Genomic DNA, 19,360 nt, shown 5'->3' on the forward strand with positions numbered 1-19,360 from the left:
ACACGCTGTGCTCGTCGTCGCGTGCGACCGCGCGTCTACGCGGGCCTCTGGGAGGTCGCTTTTCATTTTTGAAGAGCGCAAAATTGCTATACGCGCAACATTAAGTATAAACTCGACAATAAGTACATGACTTGCGCGCACATACACTCACTCACGAAAGTAATCACTCTGATTTTATTCCTCTTATTTTTTTCCCGCATGTCATCTGAGTTGTGTGCGTCTGGTGCTTTTATCACACGGCGTTGATAACCCGCCCTGTGCCGGGCCTGCTGTGCCGCGTGTGACCGGTGCTGGTGGCATGCGGCCCTAGTGTGTGACACATGTGTGACACAAGTGTGACACAAGTGTGACACATGTGTCGTGCATGTGTCACACTTCTGCCTGCGCTCGCGCGCAGCCAACGGCAGTTATTATGACTTTGACGGCCCGGCGGCGGGCCCGGCCTCGGGGGTCTCTGTCCGGCCGCGACGCGGCGAGCGGACACTGGAATAAAGGACAAATTTTATTTTGTCGTTTTAATTGTTTGCACCTGAAAGGCCGTCGACTGCAACTGCACCACCACCAGTTTCCCCCCCCCCCCACAATTTTCGTGTTGCGGTTGCAGTCCAAATAACGCCGACCAACGGCGCTCTATCTAAAACTGTGTAAAACAAACGCCATGGAACTGGCCATTGAAATATAATTACAATGGTAACTCTCCTTTTTTCTGTGCTCGTTCTCGCGTGTTTAATATTCAGTTCTCCTCCGAGGGGGGCACACAGAGGGTTCCGCAAATAAATGGCGCATCAAGACGAAATATCCGCGGCACGTGCATGACCGTGTAGCGTATGACCGCGGGGGCGGAGCAGTGGCTGGGCGGGCGAGGCTACTGAGTGAATAAGTCAGCGAGTGCTTACTTGTGCGTCGACGGCGCGGGGGAACTTAACCCGGCCGGGTGACAAGGTCAGGGCGGGCTCCTTCCTCGCTAGGGCGTCACGTTACCGCTGCGTTGCATCAAAGTAGGTGATAAGACGGTAGGGAGAGAAAATAATAAAAATAAGCCGATAAAGTATGACTATGCTAGCAAATGACAACAGTAACAAAAATAATTATTGCGTTGTTGCCTTTAGGTTTTGTTGATCCTTTTTTTTCGGAGAGTGAGCTGAATGTGAGCCGAACTAATGGTGTTCGGGGTGTGCCATGCCGGCCCTCCTGTTGTGGCGTCCAGGTGAGATCATCAGGACGCCACGAGTAAGAGCGAAGAGAGAGGGGGAGAGAGACGAGCAGATGGGTGGAGGAGGACAGAGAGAGATAGAGAGAGAAAATGACCTTCAAATCTGCGCCGTACTCATCAATGCAGTGACAGCGCTGCCAGCATCACACGTGGCATGGGCTACCACCCACGGGCCTGCTCACCGCTACTCAATGCTGCTCACCCGTGCTCACCGTTGCTCAGTGTTTCTCAGTGCTGCTGCTGCCCAGCTGCTGAATGCGTCGTTGGCGCGTGCATTTCCAAGATTTCGTCTGTGCCCCCACATTGCCACAAAGGGGAGCTTGATGTCCAACAGTGCTCGCGTCGAATCGAATTGGCTACCCGGCCGGGCCGACCCGCCTCGCCTCTGACTGAGCCTTGATGAGCCGAATCATGATGAGTACACTGCGGCAAGAAAGCAGGGCCCGGCAGGCCCGGCCCAAAGCAGAGCGCGCTGACTGGCGCCAAACCCCCCGCGGCCAAAGTCGGGGGCTCAGACACCCTGCTCTGTCTGTGTCCCCCTCCCTTCGTCCAGAGCCTGCGACCATCAAGGCCCGACGACAGGCTGGCTAGGAGAAGAACCGCTGTCTCCCTCTCGTCGCTCACTCACTTCCTTTGGGAGAAGTAAACATGACCAGGCTGCCCGCGTCACCGTCCTCAGCCCCCCCCCCTCTCCCCGCTCTTTCCCCCTCCTCATCCCGTTCCCTCATATCCTCGTTCTTCCGCTGCATGACTGGCGTTGACGGACAGATGTCCCCTTTGCGTGCAAATTCAGCGTGATAAGCAATGTTGTGATTTGTCGTTTGGAGCAGATTGTTTTTATTTTTATGGTTTTGCTGCTGCCAACAACGATGCCTAGCTTAAGGTAGGCGGCAGGGTAGAAGAAGGAAAGGGAAAAGGGGGGGGGGGGCACTCGTGCCGTGGGTTCTCGACTCGACTCTCCCATGTGACGCCCCCTCCTCTTTTCCTCTTCATCTCTCTCTGAGAGATTTGCACAGCAGAATCATGTCTGTTCGCCAATCCACAAACACGGAAAAAAAAGATTCGCTGAGCCAGCTAATATATTGACTGGTATCTGGACAGACAAGCACATAAACTTAAAATTAGCTGTAAGAGCTCATCCCTTACCTAAGTCAGTCGAGGTCTGCCTTACTGATGCAGGCAAATCATTACTTCATACAACTTATCTTTGACTGGCACAGCCAATGATTGATTAGAGTAGACAATATAGTGGTTACAGAAGTTTTTGTGCTTGTCTGTCCAGATACCAGTCAATATATTAGCTGGCTCAGCGAATCTTTTTTTTCCGTGAAAATAATCGCGTGTCAACGTCGCTCACCAAGCCCACCCGCAATGTTCGCAGGTCCTCTCACCTGGCACCGGAAGTACCCGCTGGCTCTGGGGCCGCGGCAGTCCCCGGTGGACCTGAGGGGGTCCGACGCCCGCCCCGACACCACGGCGCGCCCGCTTCACCGCCGCTACAACCCGCAGGCCGGCTGCTCGCTCAGCAACACCGGCTACGGCTGGAAGGTGCAGATCTCGGGCCCGACTGCACGTGAGTACCCTAGCACGCACTTCGAGTTGAAAACCAATCACATTTAAATAGTGCAGACGTTTTCTTTTCCTCTGTTTCCAACTTTTCCTCCAAATGAATCCCAACAACCCATGCGGTGCCCGTTTAATTCTCGTTCCATTCTCTCTGGTGGTCTCTCCAGCCCGCAAGGACGACCTCATGTTCTGGTTCTCCGAGCTGAGCGGCGGCCCCCTCAGCTCCCGCTACCGCCTCGAGCAGTTCCACATGCACTGGGGCGGCTACGACAACGAGGGCTCCGAGCACACCGTGGACGGCCAGCCGTTCGCCGGGGAGGTAGGCCACCCATCGTTCGCGCGCCGCGGCAGCGAGCGCTGTGTGAGTGAAGGGAAACCGCGACTAACCCCCCGGTCTGTGCTTCTCCTCCCACGCAGCTCCACCTCGTGCACTGGAACTGCGACAAGTACGACTCCTTCGGCGAGGCGGCCGCTCAGCCTGACGGGCTCGCCGTGCTGGGCGTCTTCCTGCAGGTGAGGGTGAGACCGCCGGCCAGCAAAGGGTGCGAGCGAACGTTTGAGGCGAGGACGCGAACTGACCGGCTGAACGTGTCTCTGTGCAGGTCGGGCAGCCCCTCAAGGAGCTCGAGAAGGTGACGTCCCTCATGGGCAAGATCACCCACAAGGGGGCGCACGTGGACATCGACGGGGAGCTGGACCCGACCAACTTGCTGCCAGGTTGGTTGCTTGGCTGGTAGTCCCCGCAGGAGGGGGGAGGATTTCTAGTAGACGTTGAAGATGGCGAAGAAGAGGATGAGGAGGAGGGATGATGGAAGTGCAACCCGTTTGTTCACAGCCAAGTCTAGCTACTGGACTTACCTTGGCTCTTTGACCACGCCGCCCTGCAACGAGAGCGTGACTTGGATCGTCTTCAAGGAGCCCCTTACCATCTCCCAGGATCAGGTGAGCGTTTCCTACAGGGCCCGGGGCCCGTGTATACTCGGGGCCGTTTTACCCAGCGATTCCAGCCTTCAGTCAACTGACAATGGCGCGTCTTGTTTGTATGTCGTCAGCTCGAGACCATGCGCTCCCTGCGCTGCTTCTCCGAGGGAGAGGAATGCCCCTGTGATAACCTCAACGGTGTCCTCGTCAAGAACTTCCGCCCCCCGCTGCCCCTGGGCAACCGGGTTCTGCGCGAATGCGCCGAGTGACCGGTGCCTTGATCTCACGGCGGGAGCGGCCTGCAGGCGGCTGGGCGCGGCGGACCGCAGCCCCTCCCCGCCACCCCCGCCGCACCCAGAGGGAGGGCTGCTGTTGAGCTGCCGAGTGCGCCGCCCTGCAGGAGTGGAGCAACATCACCGTTATAGTCACTCGTTTTAAGATTACTCACTAACTATGAAAATGGTTTCAATGACGCAGAACAGATAGATACCCCCACATTTCTGTGATTGACCAGGAATAATGTGTTGTTGTTGTTTTTTACGTATAGTTGGGGACCAAAATTAGTTACAAATAGTAAGCTGCGAGGACTTTTTTAAACTGTTTTCGTTTTGTTCCTGGCTTTCAAAAGTTGCATTAAAAGCATTGCTGAAGACATTCGACTAGATGCATAACTTTTCAAATTTTCTTGTGTCAAGTATCTAGCTCCATTGCTTCCAGTGCGCCCTCCAGCTTAAGGATCTGAGACTGTAATAACTAATAATATGATGATGCATTTAACACATCTCCAGTAATTTTTGGACTGTTAATTAAATTACTTTGATGGTGTAGTACCAAGAACATGTGACAATTAGTTCATTCCAATATACATATATGTTCTTTTTTATTTTTTAAATTATTTAACAATTTTTAAAACCATAATCTTATTTTTATTAGTTAATTTTTAATACCTTTCTGAACATACATCTGTTATAGTAACAGTATTATATGCAATGCGTACTTTACATCACATCTATGAAAATTGATGTTTACTCATTGATTTGCAAATAAACTTGATCAAGCGTGCTGTGACATTAAAAATAGAAAAAAACAAACAATTTTAGTATTTTTCTGTGCTGTTTGATTATGATCAGAAAATATTTTTGTAGACTGCACCTGACGATTAAAGTAGTAATCAGAAGAGTTTTTTCTCTTTCATTTCGCTCAACCTCCACACCCTAATCGCTTCAATGCTCGTAGAAATGCACACAAAAGGTGACTTGGTGACGCATTAATCATTGTGCGGAGTATGCACATTAAATGGTTTGATTCGCTTTACCAATGTTTTACCCTTTGCAGGGCCGTCTTTTCTGCGTATACTGTACCAGATGTAGACGTGCAGTCGGGCTTGCTTACCGTTGCTCGCCATCCCCGGTAGCGCTAATGCGCTTAAATCTGCTTACATGTGCATTAGCTGCGGCAATGCGCGTAGTAATGCGCATAAAAGGTAACACATCGTTCCGCATTTTATCCGCATAACTGCATTAAATGCGCATGAAATGCACATAATGCGCTTAAAATGCGGAACGAATGTGTTACCTTTTATGCGCATTATTACGCGCATTACCAAAGGCGTACCGCGCCTTACGGCACTTACGGCCCCGTGCGACTATGCAACCCGCACCCGCCCGGTTATGCAGGAAAAAAGACGGCGCAGATCACCCACCCTGTACGTGCATTTCTACGAATTTCAAACAAATAGGCTATGTCGCGGAAAATTCTTTAAATAATTCAACACAGCTGATTTTAAGTTGAAGTGTTTCGTTGTCTGATCGAATGGTCGCGCGCATTTGATCTCCAGACGATCGTCGCTTGTCGGTACGTCATGCTTCCACCACCGCCTTCTGAAGTCCGTAATACATCTCTATCTCCTAGTCGTCTAGTCTACTATTGTACAGGTACGTTTCGCCCTAGCGCACCGTGTATTGTGACATATTTGCTGTGTAACGACTAGTGTTTACGATAAAAGAATCAAAAGAAAGCCCCCCGTTACATCGTAGCCGTTTGACGGAGGACGAAGAGTAGAGAAAGAAGGGGGATCCCAACCCAACTTTTGACGGTCTTACGAGAAACACAAGAGTGACCACAAATTTTTATTTGCGCTAAAGCATAAAATCGTTTTTTAATATTAATGTATACCCCTAGTGGTAAGAAAAACGAGCACTGCGTCTCAGAGCAGTGTTGAACTGTCTGCGCTGCGGCGTCAGCTTCACCTTACGTGCGCCGGTAAACGTGACCGTTTTTGGTAGGGCGTATTACCGGAGTCTATATCTCCCGAACTAATGACCCTAGGCGAGAAATAACCCAAATTCGGGACCATGCGGTCCTAAAAATCATCACCGTATTTATCAACGCTGTATGGAATCCAAGGGATGGTGTACTGATGTCAGGGGGGAATACCCCTATCCACCGCACCGCATCCTGATTGGTCGAGAGTTTCCCGCTTTTTGCACCACGCCGGTAGTGGGGGTAAAGGGTCGACTCGATCAATCAGGAACTTTTAAAGGTTACAATGTTGTACTCCCCATCCCCCCCCCGGTGGCCCACAAGACAGCCGCCGAAAGATAGGCAATTTGCCCCCTAATACGCCCCTGCTCGCCAATCTGCTTCCCTAGAAGCTTCAATGCATTCAATGTGCTTCAAGGCGCGTGGAAATGCACACAGAAGGTAACACATTGCTGGCGCATTAAATGCGCGTAATGCGCACAATGTGTCAACTTTTCTGTGCATTTCCACGCGCCTTGAAGCGCATTGAATGCGTTTGGCGCATTGAAAATGTGTCTACCTTTTACGCACATTTTTGTACGCATTGCCGCATTATTGATGCACATTATGGTAGATGATTAGTATTTAAGTGACCGTCCAGAAAGTTAAAGAAAAAAATTCTCCAACTCATGCTGCAAGTTACGGATGCTCGGCGCCTGTGAGACTCGGGGTAGGCCAACCCCCAGCACGCGCACGCACTGCAGGCGAGATGTTGCCTACCTATTAGGCGCTAGGAGAGCTTGCGTTGGCGCGCTTCTGCCCGAGAAGCGCTACTGCATTAAATGCGCTTCAATGCGCATTGAAATGCACATAAAAGGTGACTCATTGGTGACGGATTAAATGCGCGTAGAGTGCATTAAATGCGCATTAAATGCTGTAATGCGCTTTAAAAGCGTCACTAATGTGTCACGTTTTGTGTGCAGTTTAATGCGCATTGAAGCGCATTTAATGCGGTTTGCGCTACTGGGGTGGGGAATGCCAATTAACTTGTCAATGTGCGAATTTAATGAGGCGAAAATGTGTTACCTTTTATGTGCATTTTAATGCGCATTTCTAGATCGGCGCTACTCGGCTGCGATTCCTGAACAACTTATTTTCCGCAGATATGGACACAAAGAGAGTCACCTCCACAGTCGATGTCACTGTGGCCATCCCATTTCCACGGCGGCCGGCGGTCCCTGGTGGCGTCAAAATCTCGGCATCTTCCTTTCCACTCGTTTCGTCTGATGCTCTCTGGACATGGACGATCAAACTTGAAGTAACAGAAGGAAAACCCAATTCTTATCGTCTGAAAGTATTGTGTTCTGCCAGTGACCGGAACAAGATTGTCACTGGTCGATCACGACCGTCAGCTGAAACTATAATTCCTTGGGGTGGCTACATTGAGTACTGGTACCCTAAGAATACGAAGAGGTTCACCCTGTCCACTGTTGGCCGTGCCTTGGATATGCCTTATGAAGTTTTCACACAAGAATATCCATATAATACATATGATGGGTATCCTGTAGAGGCTACATTTAAGATTGATCTGAGATTGACTTCCATGCAAAAGGTAAAGCCGCAGCCAGAACCTGCATTCAGCGGTGTTTGCCTGCTGACTAAGAGTCTAGACTCCCTCCTTGAGTCGGGCCTAATGTCAGACGTGAAGCTTTGCACCGATGGCCAAGAGATACCCGCCCACTGCTGCATACTGGCTGCTCGCAGCGAGTTCTTCAAAGTAAAGTTCAAACCTGAATGGGATGGAATTGGAAACGCTCTTGTTGATGTCAGTGATGTGTCTGTACCTACCCTGAAGGAAATGCTCAGGTAACGGTTAATACTAAAAAAAAAATTATAAATGAAAACTGTTTTAAAAAATTAATATTGACTTCACTCATACCTTCAAAATTGAATATGGAATGTGGGTCGGTTTGCAGCTTACAGATTAATTGCTTAGACTAATTTTTGAAAGATCTTACTTTTTCTTTTAACTAAATAAATGTTCTTTACTCCCCACATATTTGTTTTTTAGGTACATCTACACAGGGAGTCTTGGAAAGAATGTTGATATGACAAAACTGCTCATAGCTGCAGACCAGTATCTGGTAACAGATTTATGCAATGAGGTCAAAGAGCGATTAAAGTACAGTTTGGAATCAAATAGCAGCACAGCTCCCTCTGTCTGTTGCAACTTGCTGAAAACAAGTGCCACAAACAACAGTCCATCTTTGAGGAGGGTTGTACTGCAGTACCTACAAGCACATCGTGAACAGGTGCGGTTTAAACTTTTCAGTGCTTAAACAAAATTGACAATTAATATGTTTATTTAAGCGGAGGAGTAACAAATTAGTTTTGCCTTTAACATATTCCAAAGTGTGGAGCACCCACAACATCAAATATTAATTTTACTTTCTATGTCTCCCTTGTTCAATGTTTGTTCGGACTTTGTTTGTTTCAGATTATGAAGTCTAAAGAGTGGGAAGAATTCCAGATAGGCAACCGCCAGGTGGCTGCAGAAGCCGTTCTCGACATGTACAACCTTCGTGATTAGCTCTCATTATGCTTCAAACAACCTAAACTTAATCAGCCATGAATCTATTAATAATTCCAAAATATGAACAGATAATATTCTTGTTGAAAAATTTGCACATGTTTTTTCATATTTTTAATTGTACTTTTGTTTCGATTTATTCTTTAAAACGAATAAAATGTGAAATAAGTATGACTGTGTGTACTGTGTACTTCCACACATTTGACAAACAAATATTGCGTTTTCTACTTACTCCATGTTACTACTCGGTACTACCAAAGTACTTCAGTACTACTCGGCGGACGGTCTGTGTACTGTACGTACAGCAACTACAAAACACCCGAGATTTGTATTTATTTCTTTCGGGTTGGCTAACTGTGCTGCCCACACACACACGCGCACACACACACTGCACACACACGGGGCGAGTTCAACACGTGTGTTGATTAAGGTTACTTTAAAGAACATCAAATTTTCAGTCTACAATGGTTCGTAAAAAGATAGATAACCGCCTCCGGGTTTTAATCGAAAATGGTGTTTCTGAAGGACACAGAACCATGTTCGTCGTTGTTGGTGACAAAGGACGAGATCAGGTAATATGAATGTAAACACGGCTTAACCTATGACTTGGGTTCTTCAGAAGTTTAAGTAGAATTTTTTTGGATGTACTTTAAGGATTTTTATATTGTATTATCGAGGTCCTTTTATTTAATCGTACAAATTTTGAAACGGTGTTGTTACTGTAGATCTTTGTATCCGATTACGTACCAGATAATTATGTTGACCAAGTAGCATATTCACACTCAGTTGGTAAACTATATTAATAATCGTTTGCATGTTCATTTGTAGGTTGTTATTCTGCATCACATGCTCTCAAAAGCAGCTGTTAAAGCTCGTCCCTCTGTGTTATGGTGCTATAAGAAGGAACTTGGTTTCAGCAGGTACAATTCTTCAGTACACGTCACTAGATGTTGCTGTCGCTAAGTCTTATTTCTTAATTCTACCTGAATTTTTTTGACGTTTTAGCCACAGAAAAAAGCGAATGAAGAACTTACAGAGGAAAGTCAAATCCGGCACTTTAAATGTCAATGAGGATGATCCATTTGAGTTGTTTGTAGCTTCCACAAACATTAGATACTGCTACTATTCAGAAACGCATAAAATTCTTGGTAATACCTTTGGCATGTGTGTTTTACAGGTAAAAATTGTTTTGGCATTCATGTCATTTGTAGGTAGTTTTTTCTTTCTGTGCATCTTCTAAATAGGAATTATTTTATAGGACTTTGAAGCTATGACCCCTAATTTATTAGCAAGAACTATAGAAACAGTTGAAGGAGGGGGTGTAGTTGTTATCTTACTACGCTCTGTAGCATCTCTCCGTCAGCTCTATACTATGAGCATGGATGTCCATGAGAGATATCGTACCGAGGCCCACACTGATGTTGTGAACAGATTTAACGAAAGGTTTGTTTCTTTTTACTGTATGTCTGTAGTCTTCTTTGACCAAGTACAACTCACAATTTTGTTTTAAATTTTATTTCAGATTTCTTCTTTCCCTGGCATCCTGTAATCGCTGCTTGGTTGTTGATGATGATTTGACAGTTTTACCTCTTTCTTCTCACCTCCTAGATGTAAAGCCAGTCTCAAAATCAGAGATGGAATCTCATGATTCAGAGCTGGCTGAACTCAAAGAAAGTTTGAGAGATACACAACCAATTGGTGTACTCATCAATCAATGTAAAACGATTGATCAGGTCTGTGTTTTTATTGCCCTCAAATTATTGCACAACTTGGCAGCATTTAATTCTTACTGTCTTCATTTCTTCCAGGCCAAAGCACTTCTTAAATTTGTTGAAGCTATTTCTGAGAAAACCCTTAGATCAACTGTCTCTCTCACAGCTGCTCGTGGTAGAGGGAAGTCAGCGGCTCTGGGACTATCTGTTGCAGCTGCCATTGCATTTGGCTATTCCAATATTTTTGTGACTGGACCAAGTCCTGAAAACTTGAAGACCTTCTTTGAATTTATTTTTAAAGGGTTTGATGCCCTTGAATATCAGGAGCACTTGGACTATAGTCTTGTTAGGTCAACAAATCCAGAGTTCAACAAAGCATTGGTCCGTGTGAATATTTTCCGTGACCACAGGCAAACAATTCAGTATCTGCACCCCACTGATCATCAAAGACTTGGACAATGTGAACTTCTAGTTATTGATGAAGCAGCCGCAATTCCTTTGCCATATGTTAAAGCTATGTTGGGGCCATATCTTGTATTTTTGGCTTCAACAATTAATGGGTAATTTGTTTTTTCTTTTCTTTTAAAAATACAGATTTTATTATTTCAGTTTTCTTTACTGGCAGGATTGTATCACAATTGTAAATATTACCGGTAATCTAAAAAATGTTACAGATATGAAGGAACTGGTCGGTCTCTGTCGTTAAAGTTGCTGCAGCAATTAAGAGTACAGGCTGCACCATCTGGAGTGGCTGCTGTAAAGGGGAAAGACCAATCTGCTGCCACTGGTCGCTCTCTTGCCGAAGTGACTCTCACGGAATCCATCCGATATTCCCCTGGCGACTCTATTGAAAAATGGCTAACAGATTTATTATGTTTGGATGCTACTTCAGTGCAACCAATTCTCTCAGGCTGCCCACCTCCTGAATCCTGTGATTTATATTATATAAATAGGTACATATATGATGTTAATGTTAATACGTCTACTTGAATCATGGTTTATGAAGACCTTAGATGTGTCAACCTGGTATGTGAAACGATGTTGCCCTCAATATAATGTGATTATGCTTTCAGGGACACACTGTTCTGCTACCATAAGGCATCAGAAGCTTTCCTTCAAAGAGTTGTTGCTCTGTTTGTAGCCTCTCATTATAAGAATAGCCCTAATGATTTACAAATGATGTCTGATGCTCCTGCCCATCATTTGTTTTGTCTGTTAGGACCAGTAGATCCCAATGGAAAATCTTTACCAGAAGTGCTTGTAGTAATTCAGGTAAATTAGATGGCTTTTTCCATACCTTCCTAAAGTTAATCTTATAATTAAATCAGCAAAAATAAATATCCAATCTTTGTTTCATTAGGTTTGTCTGGAGGGGCAGATCTCTAAGGAAAGCGCTGCTGATGGTCTCTCAAGGGGTAAAAGGGCTGCTGGCGACTTGATTCCTTGGACAGTGGCTCAGCAGTTCCAAGATCAAGATTTCCCAATGCTTGCTGGTGCTCGTATTGTACGAGTAGCCACACACCCTGACTATCAAGGAGTATGAGCTTACTTCTCTTTTTCTAGTTAGTTCTATCTGTCTGTTAAATCTCTTTTTTAACATTTATTTTCCCACCTGTTTGCAAAATAGATGGGCTATGGCTCACGGGCACTAAACCTCTTGAAGCGCTACTATGAAGGATCAATGCCTTGTTTAGATGAGGACAATCCTGATGAGAAAAAAATTGTTCCAATTCCTGAAGAGGATGTTGGACTTTTGGAAGAATCTATTGAACCAAGGAAATCATTACCTCCACTGCTTCTGAAGTTATCTGAAAGACGGCCTGAAAGGCTCTCCTATATTGGTACATCTTTTGGATTGACATTGCCCCTTTTGAAATTTTGGAAAAGAGCTGGCTTTGTTCCTGTTTATCTTAGGTAAAAACAGACACTAAAAAAAACAACCTGTTACTTACCCATGATTTACTTTCTTGTTCTCAACACAATGTATTGAACTAAAGAATAACTTGATTGTTTATGTGTTGTTCTGTCAGGCAAACCACAAATGACTTGACTGGTGAACACTCATGTATTATGTTGTCGTTACTTGGAGAAGATGAAACCACAGTTGACAGTTTTCACAACAGAGGAGGCCTAGTCTGGCTCAGTGAATTCTTTACTGATTTTCGGCGGCGCTTTGTCAATCTTCTAAGTTACCAGTTCAGGACATTCACTCCTGCACTAGCTCTTGGCCTGCTTCAGAACAAAGCTGTCAAAGTTCCTGTAAAATGTAAGTGCTTTAAGGAATTGTTTATGTCATTCCTTGAGAAGTATTGAATGTAAACTTATGAATAGATCACAATGTTTTCAAAACATTTCAGTATTATCATCTGAAGAGCTGGGAGTACTCATGACAAAATATGATTTAAAGAGGTTGGAAATGTATACCAATCAATTGGTCGATTACCACCTGATTATGGATCTCCTTCCACCTCTTGCACGGTTTTATTTCCTCAACCAACTAGGAGAAATGCACCTTTCTGCAGCCCAAGCTGTAAGTATTGATATGAACTACAATCAGAAACTAATTAAGTGCACAGTATAATAACAATTAACATTTTTTTATTATTTGTCAGGCTATTCTTCTGGGACTAGGTCTGCAACATCGTACTGTAGATGAAGTCTCTGCTGACTTAGAACTAGCTTCCAGCCAAGTTCTTGGCCTCTTCAATCGTTCTGTCAGGAGGTCGGTCAGTGTATTGAGTGAAGTTACTGCCAAAGCAGTTGAGGCTTCTATGGGAGGACCCAAACAAATTTCAAATGACACTCCATCACTTCACAGTGGCAAAAGTCTCAATGATGAACTAGAAGAAGCAGCAAAGGCATGAGATCTCTTCCGCTGAATTTATCTTTAAGTTTATTTTACAAATATGATTGCTTAACATTTGTTTCTCTTCTATTTGACAGGAATTGAAAACTAAACAAAAAGCAGAACTACAGAGATTGAAACAGGAAAATTTCAGTCAGTATGCTATAAAGGGCTCTGAACAAGAATGGGGCCAAGCTCTGAAAGGCAGTAGTAAAAACATAATTTCAGTTAAAAGGTCAGTTTGTAGTGGCATAAGATGTAAAAGGACAATTTTGTCCATAGAAATGGGACCGATTCGTGCACATCCAGAAAGGATGCAATTTTGTTCCTAAATCGGTTTCATTTCTATGGACAAAATTGTCCTTTTACATGTAGAGTGTGAATATGTTTTTAAAGTAAAAATTAATATTATATTGTTCTTTTCTTTCCCAGTGGTGAAAAAAGACCGGCTGAAGATCAGAATGATAACGGATTAGATGATAGTGATGCCAAGACCCTAAAGAAGAAGAAAAAGAAGGATAGAAAATCTAAGTAAAATAAAGATATCCAAAAAATTATGTAGAATTATTTCACCTTTTACACTTTCTCTCATATTAATCCTCCCTCATCCACCTGATTGGTATTGCTGTCAAGATTGTACTTGCAGAATATTTTTTTTTTTTAATTGTGCAGATCAACTCCGGCTATTCATTAGCCACCATTAAGAGTCTTAAAAAAAAAAAAAAATGAAGGTAAATCTGTACCTTCCTGTTCCATTGGATTAGGAGTCCACGTACTTATTGGCAAGTGATGTGTGGTACATTATCTTTTTCTCTCAAACTCGGGTTTGCTGCCCATTTATACTAGACAGGTAAACTGTCCGTTAAGCTCAAGTTTAAGTAGCTGGCTTTTATGTAGCTGCTTGCAACTTGCAATTTGTTGTCCAACCGGAAGTATTTGGAATTCCCCGCTCATTAATCGTGTTCACACGCATGCGCCACGGCACCGCAACAAAATAAATTTAAAAAAGAAACATCCTTATGAACAACAATACACACACCACATTTTTAGGTGAACATAAATTTTAGTTTTTGTGTTCTATTGCTTTCCAAAAAATCTCTTTTTCTAATGATGAAATTTTGCTACCGATTCGTTTATGTCATGTGTGGCGTTGGCACTTCTGACGTGCTTGTAAGAGTCAGTTTTGCCCAACACAGGCGGTGACTGCAGAGGTGTTCGGTTCTGCTCCCTCTCCCATCCGACATTAGCAGAAGGGTCAATCATGAACAACTTCGGGCGTATTTTGGCCGTCGCGCCACCATGGTACGTACAATCATATACCTGTATCGCTTTCTTAAATACCTTAAAGAGCAATGTTTGTATAATATTTGCGTATTTGATGTGTAAGTGCGGAATGTCCTTCGTTCGGACTAGCTCGACTTGTTAGTTGCTAGGCTAGACGTACCTCTCCAGCCGACTGCATTCCGTTTCCTCCATCCAAATCACTGAATTTATATTTATTTTACTGCTCTTTGGATGGATTCAATTAAAATTCCTAGCTCCTATGAATCTTAACTGTTGTCGAGGCATTCCCTGTCAAACTGATTCATTCTTTTCATGTTCTCTTTCACACTCATTTGACCTCTGTCGGTAGTTTTATCGTATTCAATGTTTTCACTGTATCACAGTTGAATTTAAAGTGACGAAATTAAAATTTTCTATTGTTTTGAAAGTTTTAGTTACATAAATGTCGGCATATACCTTCACTCTCTCAATCACTGACAATGAATAGGTTAGGAGTCACCTTATTAGGTTAAAGTCAAACTCATGTGTTTACCTTTAAACCTGTGGCTGACAGTGAAACTAACTTAATTAGACGTAACAAATCATCGAATAGAAATCTTTTTTATCAATTCTCGTGCTTGTACCTGTTGTTACAAGTACTGCTTGTTTCCTAGAATACAGCGAGTTACAAGTCTTTTCTCCCCACAGTGCGGCCCAGCAGCAGCAGGCAAGAGGAATGGCCACCCTCAAGGCCATTTCCATCCGTCTTAAGTCTGTTAAGAACATTCAGAAAATTACTCAGTCCATGAAGATGGTGTCAGCTGCCAAATACGCCCGTGCTGAGAGGGATTTGAAACAGGCTCGTCCTTATGGAGAGGGAGCGACTGTAAGTATCCATTCGCTTATGCTTATTTTATCTAAGAGTTCATGATTTCCGGCAAAATTTTTATCACATGTATAATTTTTTCAATTTCAGGCTTTCTATGATCGTGCTGAAGTGAAGAGCACAGAAGAAAAGCCAAGCAAGCTATTAATTGCTGTCACATCTGACCGTGGGCTCTGTGGAGCTGTGCACAGCGGTGTGGCTCGTCAGATCCGTAATGAGCTTGCCATTGATGACTCCAACACCAAAGTTGTTTGCATTGGTGATAAGTCTCGCTCTATCCTACAGAGGTGTGTGAAACCAACCTGATTCAATGTAGAACATTTCTGTTGAAAATTGCTGACAAAGATTGTGAATGTACTTTGCTAATCTATCCTTTTTATTTCCAAGGTTGTATTCTAAGAATTTGATTCTCGTTGCAAATGAGGTTGGCAGGAAGCCCCCATCATTCCTGGACGCTGCCAAGGTTGCTGATGAAATTGCAAAACTTGACTTCCAGGAGGGAAAAATCATTTACAATAAATTCAAGTCAGTTTCTCATTTATTCATCCCAAAAGTGATAAATTTAGTCTGGAGCTCAAAACTTTATTTTCAAAATGTTATTTTCAGGTCTGTGGTGTCATACCAGGTGTCTGATCTGCCACTGTACAGCTTGGATGCTGTGTCAAAGGCACCCAAGATTTCAACTTATGACTCTCTTGACGATGATGTCATCAAGAGCTACATGGAATTCTCACTGGCATCTATGCTCTATTTTGCTATGAAGGAGGGTGCTTGCTCTGAACAATCTTCCCGTATGACAGCCATGGACAATGCCAGCAAGAACGCCGGTATGTTCAGCTTCCATTTTATTTCATTTTAGTATTCATCACTATTATCACTTTTTACTAACACTTGTCAAATTATTTTTAGGTGAGATGATTGAGAAGCTGACGCTGACATTCAACCGAACCAGACAGGCTGTCATCACCAGGGAGCTTATTGAAATTATTTCTGGAGCCTCAGCTTTGTAAGCTATTTTTAACTGAAAGTAGTTAATGCCTAACTAGCTCTGTCAATGCTAGCTGGTATCAAAATTGTATCAAACGTCAGTAAAGGTGGCCCCAGGTATTTTAAAGTCTCAATTTGTTTATCACTTTTAAAAGTCTTTCCGATATGTGTTCTATCATTCTACTTATGCTGTGCATAAGGATTGCATTTGGTTAGCTGGGAAATGTCACTAGCCCTGATTCATTGTACAAAAGCCGCACGATTATGAATAAAGGGGATTCATGGAAGTACTTTCATTCATTTTATTTATTATCACCGACAGACTCTTTATTCCATACTTATCTTGCACAAGGCACAGGTATTCAGTTGATAAATTTACATCAACATATTCTAACAAACCTATTTTATAGCCACTGTGCTTCCAAAAATGTTGCATTAAGATCGGGATTAATGCTTAAGAATTGTGCTTTAGTAGTTGATTTACATATCAAATGTATTGAAAATATTCTTAGATGAAAGGCATTGGCACTCTCTTTGTAGATGTCAGCTCTTTTGTAACTTCCGGATCGAATGGGTGTTCAGAAAAATCAACCAATGCCCCCTGGAAGGAAGGAAGAACTGCTGAATCTCTTAGGACAAAATGTCCCTGTTCTACAATGAAAATTTTGATTTAAAGGCAAGATAGCAGCTGAGCCAACAACCTCCCTAACTTATGTGAGGCAGGATACTGTAAGATTGACCTTATGCTAGTCTTACTGCTGGAAGTGCAGAGACACTTTACAAACTCCTGTTTATCACTTTTAAGTCTCCAAAAATGACTAGAGATTTACAGATATGACTGACGTAAGACTAGAAGCTAACTGGAAGAATTCTATAAATGTTCCCAGGGCACAGAAATTGTCAACATACCCAAACACATGCTATTGTTTATCCAATTATAACACTCAAGAGACAAATATATGTATTTACAGACGATTACTATCTACATCAGGACAGGACAGTGGTGAGAAGGCAGCAAATTAATCTTGCACAGGCCGCTACCACTGTTCAGTCGTACAGTCTTAGTTCTAAATACAATAATCTACTTGACGGTTTTGTCAGTAGTTGGCATCATGAAACTTTTATCATATTTCAGGTAATTAGCCTGTTTCTCAAAAGCAGGATATTCTCTCTAAAAGAGTTAATCTTCAGTCATGATGGTACCTTTTGTTACACTTTAGTCAGTATTATTAAAAACTTAAAATCTTTTAAGGAGTGCAGTTCAGAAGAGAAGCAAAACTTGTAACAAACAGAAGGGCACAAGGGTGTCTACTTTGTCCATTTAACAATTTGCTACCTTTTCTTTTAATTATTATTTAAAAAATGCACATCTTTACTTTTTTCACAATCTGCACTGGAAATATATACATAGCCTGAAATACAAAAATTTGACAAATATATTACTTAATGACTAGGATAAAACAAGTATTTTATCAGAGATGCAAAGTTCTCTTAACTCTATAATCATTACCAATATCAATGTAGTTACTCAACAACTCTAATGGCTCCACAGGATTATGGCGACTGGCATTGTCTGCTTATATCATAACAAATTAGTCTTTTCACAAAATGCACCAAAACAGAATTTTACTCATGGATATTGTGATACGAAATCACTTTACATTAAACTGTGTAATAAATACATGAGTACAGTGGTTGTTACAAATAGTGATCAGCCACTAAGGGGTAATTCCAATCCTGCAAAATTAAGATCATCTGGAAATAGGGAGTCGGCTGTTATAGATGATGTCATGTCATTAAGAAGATAAAGGCCCGCCAGTTCATCCTGCAGTCCACTCTCTGCTATCACTTGCTCGGTTGTGAGATCACCGTAGAGAAAACCTGCTCAGAAAATATTGTCATTGAAATGCAATTAAACAAGACACAGTAATCGTCGCAATTTTACGTGTCCTAGTTATACCTTTCTCGTCCCTTATGTCCAGTTTCATGACATCCGAGTCTAGGTCTCCATCAAGGTCCATCGGAGTAAGGAACTCTACTCCGACTTCCCTCTTCACGCCCGACAGTATTTCTTCAGCCGATCTCTCTAGACTGACTCTCTCCGACCACCACTGCTAGGAAAAAAGAGACACACATCAGAGAGAACGGTGGCCCGACAGGAATCTCCTTCATTTCGGACGGCGAGTACGAACCGTGTTGAGTTGGCTGTGGCTCTTGGCCCCCGTGGTGACGGGTGATGGGGGCGTGGGAGGCCGCACCGGGGAGGGCGGGGACTCGACGCAGACCGGGCTGGGCGCGCTCGGCGCGCAGGGCTCCAGGACGACCGCGGCGCTGGCGGCGCTGGCTGTGCTGGCGGCGTTGGCGGCACTCTCGGCAGCCTCCGCCGCGGACATCTGCGCCGCCAGGAAGTTTTGGATCCGCTCCTCCTTCTGGAAATACGACAAAGCGAGCCCGTGAGGTGGACGGCCTCGGTGCGTAAGCTGTGACCTGCTCAAGCTTTGGCCGACGCCTATAACACGCACCCACGAGTTCTTGGCCTTGTTGTTGTTGTCCATGACGACCCAGAGGTGGCCCGCGCCCTGCGGCGCTTTGCTCTCCTTGCGGAAGTGCGGGTTGATGGACAGGTTGTGCCGCACCGAGTTCTTCCATCGCTCGTCCGACGCCTGGTAGAAGGGGAAGTGCTTCCTGCGACAAAGACAGAGGGAGCTCGGCTCCAGTCACCGTGGCTACCGCGGCCCAGTCGGGGGTCTCCCTCGCTCCAGCAGGATGCAGTCCCGTGGCGCACCCGTGCGCTCGGGTTGCCTACCGGCCGCGCGCCGGGCGGCCTTCAGGGCGGCCCGAGCGCGAGCGACGCGGCACAGCAGAGGGAGCGAGACAGGGCGAGTCGGGCTTAGGTGCGAACAACAGGAGTGGAGTACGCGACTCGTTTCCTACATTGTCACGCTCACTGAACCCCCTTCGCCCCATGCTTTCCAGGGTAGTTTGTGCTTGTGCCGACTTCCCTTTGCAAAATGACTCTATCGTAACGACATCGATACAGTGTCTTCGACATAGTTTTGACAGTATTTCGTCAGCGCGCTGGCGCAGCAGTCGTGATTTACACAATTCGAGGGGGAGGAAAGCCGTTGTTGCCCGT

The 19,360-nt window shown here is 44.4% G+C and overlaps 5 protein-coding genes across 5 annotated transcripts in view; 4 read left to right on the forward strand and 1 right to left on the reverse strand.

The window, feature by feature from the left end:
• LOC113202848 (carbonic anhydrase 13) overlaps positions 1 to 4,879 on the forward strand; it is a 27,711-nt gene extending 22,832 nt beyond the window's left edge. Inside the window, exons 2-7 of the mRNA XM_052265553.1 lie at positions 2,595 to 2,786; positions 2,947 to 3,098; positions 3,197 to 3,292; positions 3,382 to 3,496; positions 3,615 to 3,721; positions 3,832 to 4,879. Coding sequence (XP_052121513.1) covers positions 2,595 to 2,786; positions 2,947 to 3,098; positions 3,197 to 3,292; positions 3,382 to 3,496; positions 3,615 to 3,721; positions 3,832 to 3,969 — 800 coding nt within the window. The 3' untranslated portion in view covers positions 3,970 to 4,879. The remainder of the gene's footprint in view (positions 1 to 2,594; positions 2,787 to 2,946; positions 3,099 to 3,196; positions 3,293 to 3,381; positions 3,497 to 3,614; positions 3,722 to 3,831) is intronic.
• Positions 4,880 to 5,491: 612 nt separating this feature from the next.
• On the forward strand, positions 5,492 to 8,705 carry LOC113202831 (uncharacterized). Its single transcript, XM_026417264.2, has 4 exons — positions 5,492 to 5,634; positions 7,105 to 7,807; positions 8,013 to 8,253; positions 8,439 to 8,705. Exons 1-4 carry the CDS (start codon positions 5,562 to 5,564, stop codon positions 8,529 to 8,531), a joined length of 1,110 nt encoding a protein of 369 aa, XP_026273049.1. The 5' UTR covers positions 5,492 to 5,561; the 3' UTR covers positions 8,532 to 8,705.
• Positions 8,706 to 8,923: 218 nt separating this feature from the next.
• LOC113202850 (RNA cytidine acetyltransferase) lies at positions 8,924 to 13,645 on the forward strand. The gene is made up of 15 exons (XM_026417292.2): positions 8,924 to 9,103; positions 9,360 to 9,451; positions 9,537 to 9,708; positions 9,790 to 9,974; positions 10,054 to 10,264; positions 10,340 to 10,803; positions 10,918 to 11,196; positions 11,317 to 11,515; positions 11,604 to 11,780; positions 11,871 to 12,157; positions 12,274 to 12,509; positions 12,601 to 12,773; positions 12,856 to 13,101; positions 13,187 to 13,323; positions 13,521 to 13,645. The coding sequence occupies exons 1-15, from the start codon at positions 8,996 to 8,998 to the stop codon at positions 13,621 to 13,623; spliced, it is 3,069 nt and encodes a 1,022-aa protein (XP_026273077.1). The 5' UTR covers positions 8,924 to 8,995; the 3' UTR covers positions 13,624 to 13,645.
• A 590-nt stretch (positions 13,646 to 14,235) lies between these two features.
• Positions 14,236 to 16,514, forward strand: LOC113202851 (ATP synthase subunit gamma, mitochondrial). The gene is made up of 6 exons (XM_026417293.2): positions 14,236 to 14,390; positions 15,060 to 15,237; positions 15,328 to 15,524; positions 15,625 to 15,762; positions 15,844 to 16,064; positions 16,147 to 16,514. The coding sequence occupies exons 1-6, from the start codon at positions 14,350 to 14,352 to the stop codon at positions 16,245 to 16,247; spliced, it is 876 nt and encodes a 291-aa protein (XP_026273078.1). The 5' UTR covers positions 14,236 to 14,349; the 3' UTR covers positions 16,248 to 16,514.
• LOC113202870 (hepatocyte nuclear factor 3-beta-like) overlaps positions 16,409 to 19,360 on the reverse strand; it is a 14,588-nt gene continuing 11,636 nt past the window's right edge. The window contains exons 3-6 of the mRNA XM_052265552.1: positions 18,747 to 18,909; positions 18,417 to 18,653; positions 18,185 to 18,335; positions 16,409 to 18,105 (exon numbers count right to left, since the gene is read on the reverse strand). Coding sequence (XP_052121512.1) covers positions 17,936 to 18,105; positions 18,185 to 18,335; positions 18,417 to 18,653; positions 18,747 to 18,909 — 721 coding nt within the window. The 3' untranslated portion in view covers positions 16,409 to 17,935. The remainder of the gene's footprint in view (positions 18,106 to 18,184; positions 18,336 to 18,416; positions 18,654 to 18,746; positions 18,910 to 19,360) is intronic.

Source organism: Frankliniella occidentalis, unplaced genomic scaffold, assembly GCF_000697945.3.
Source record: "Frankliniella occidentalis isolate FOCC.00 unplaced genomic scaffold, Focc_3.1 Scaffold28, whole genome shotgun sequence".
Classification (NCBI taxonomy): Eukaryota; Metazoa; Arthropoda; class Insecta; order Thysanoptera; family Thripidae; genus Frankliniella; species Frankliniella occidentalis.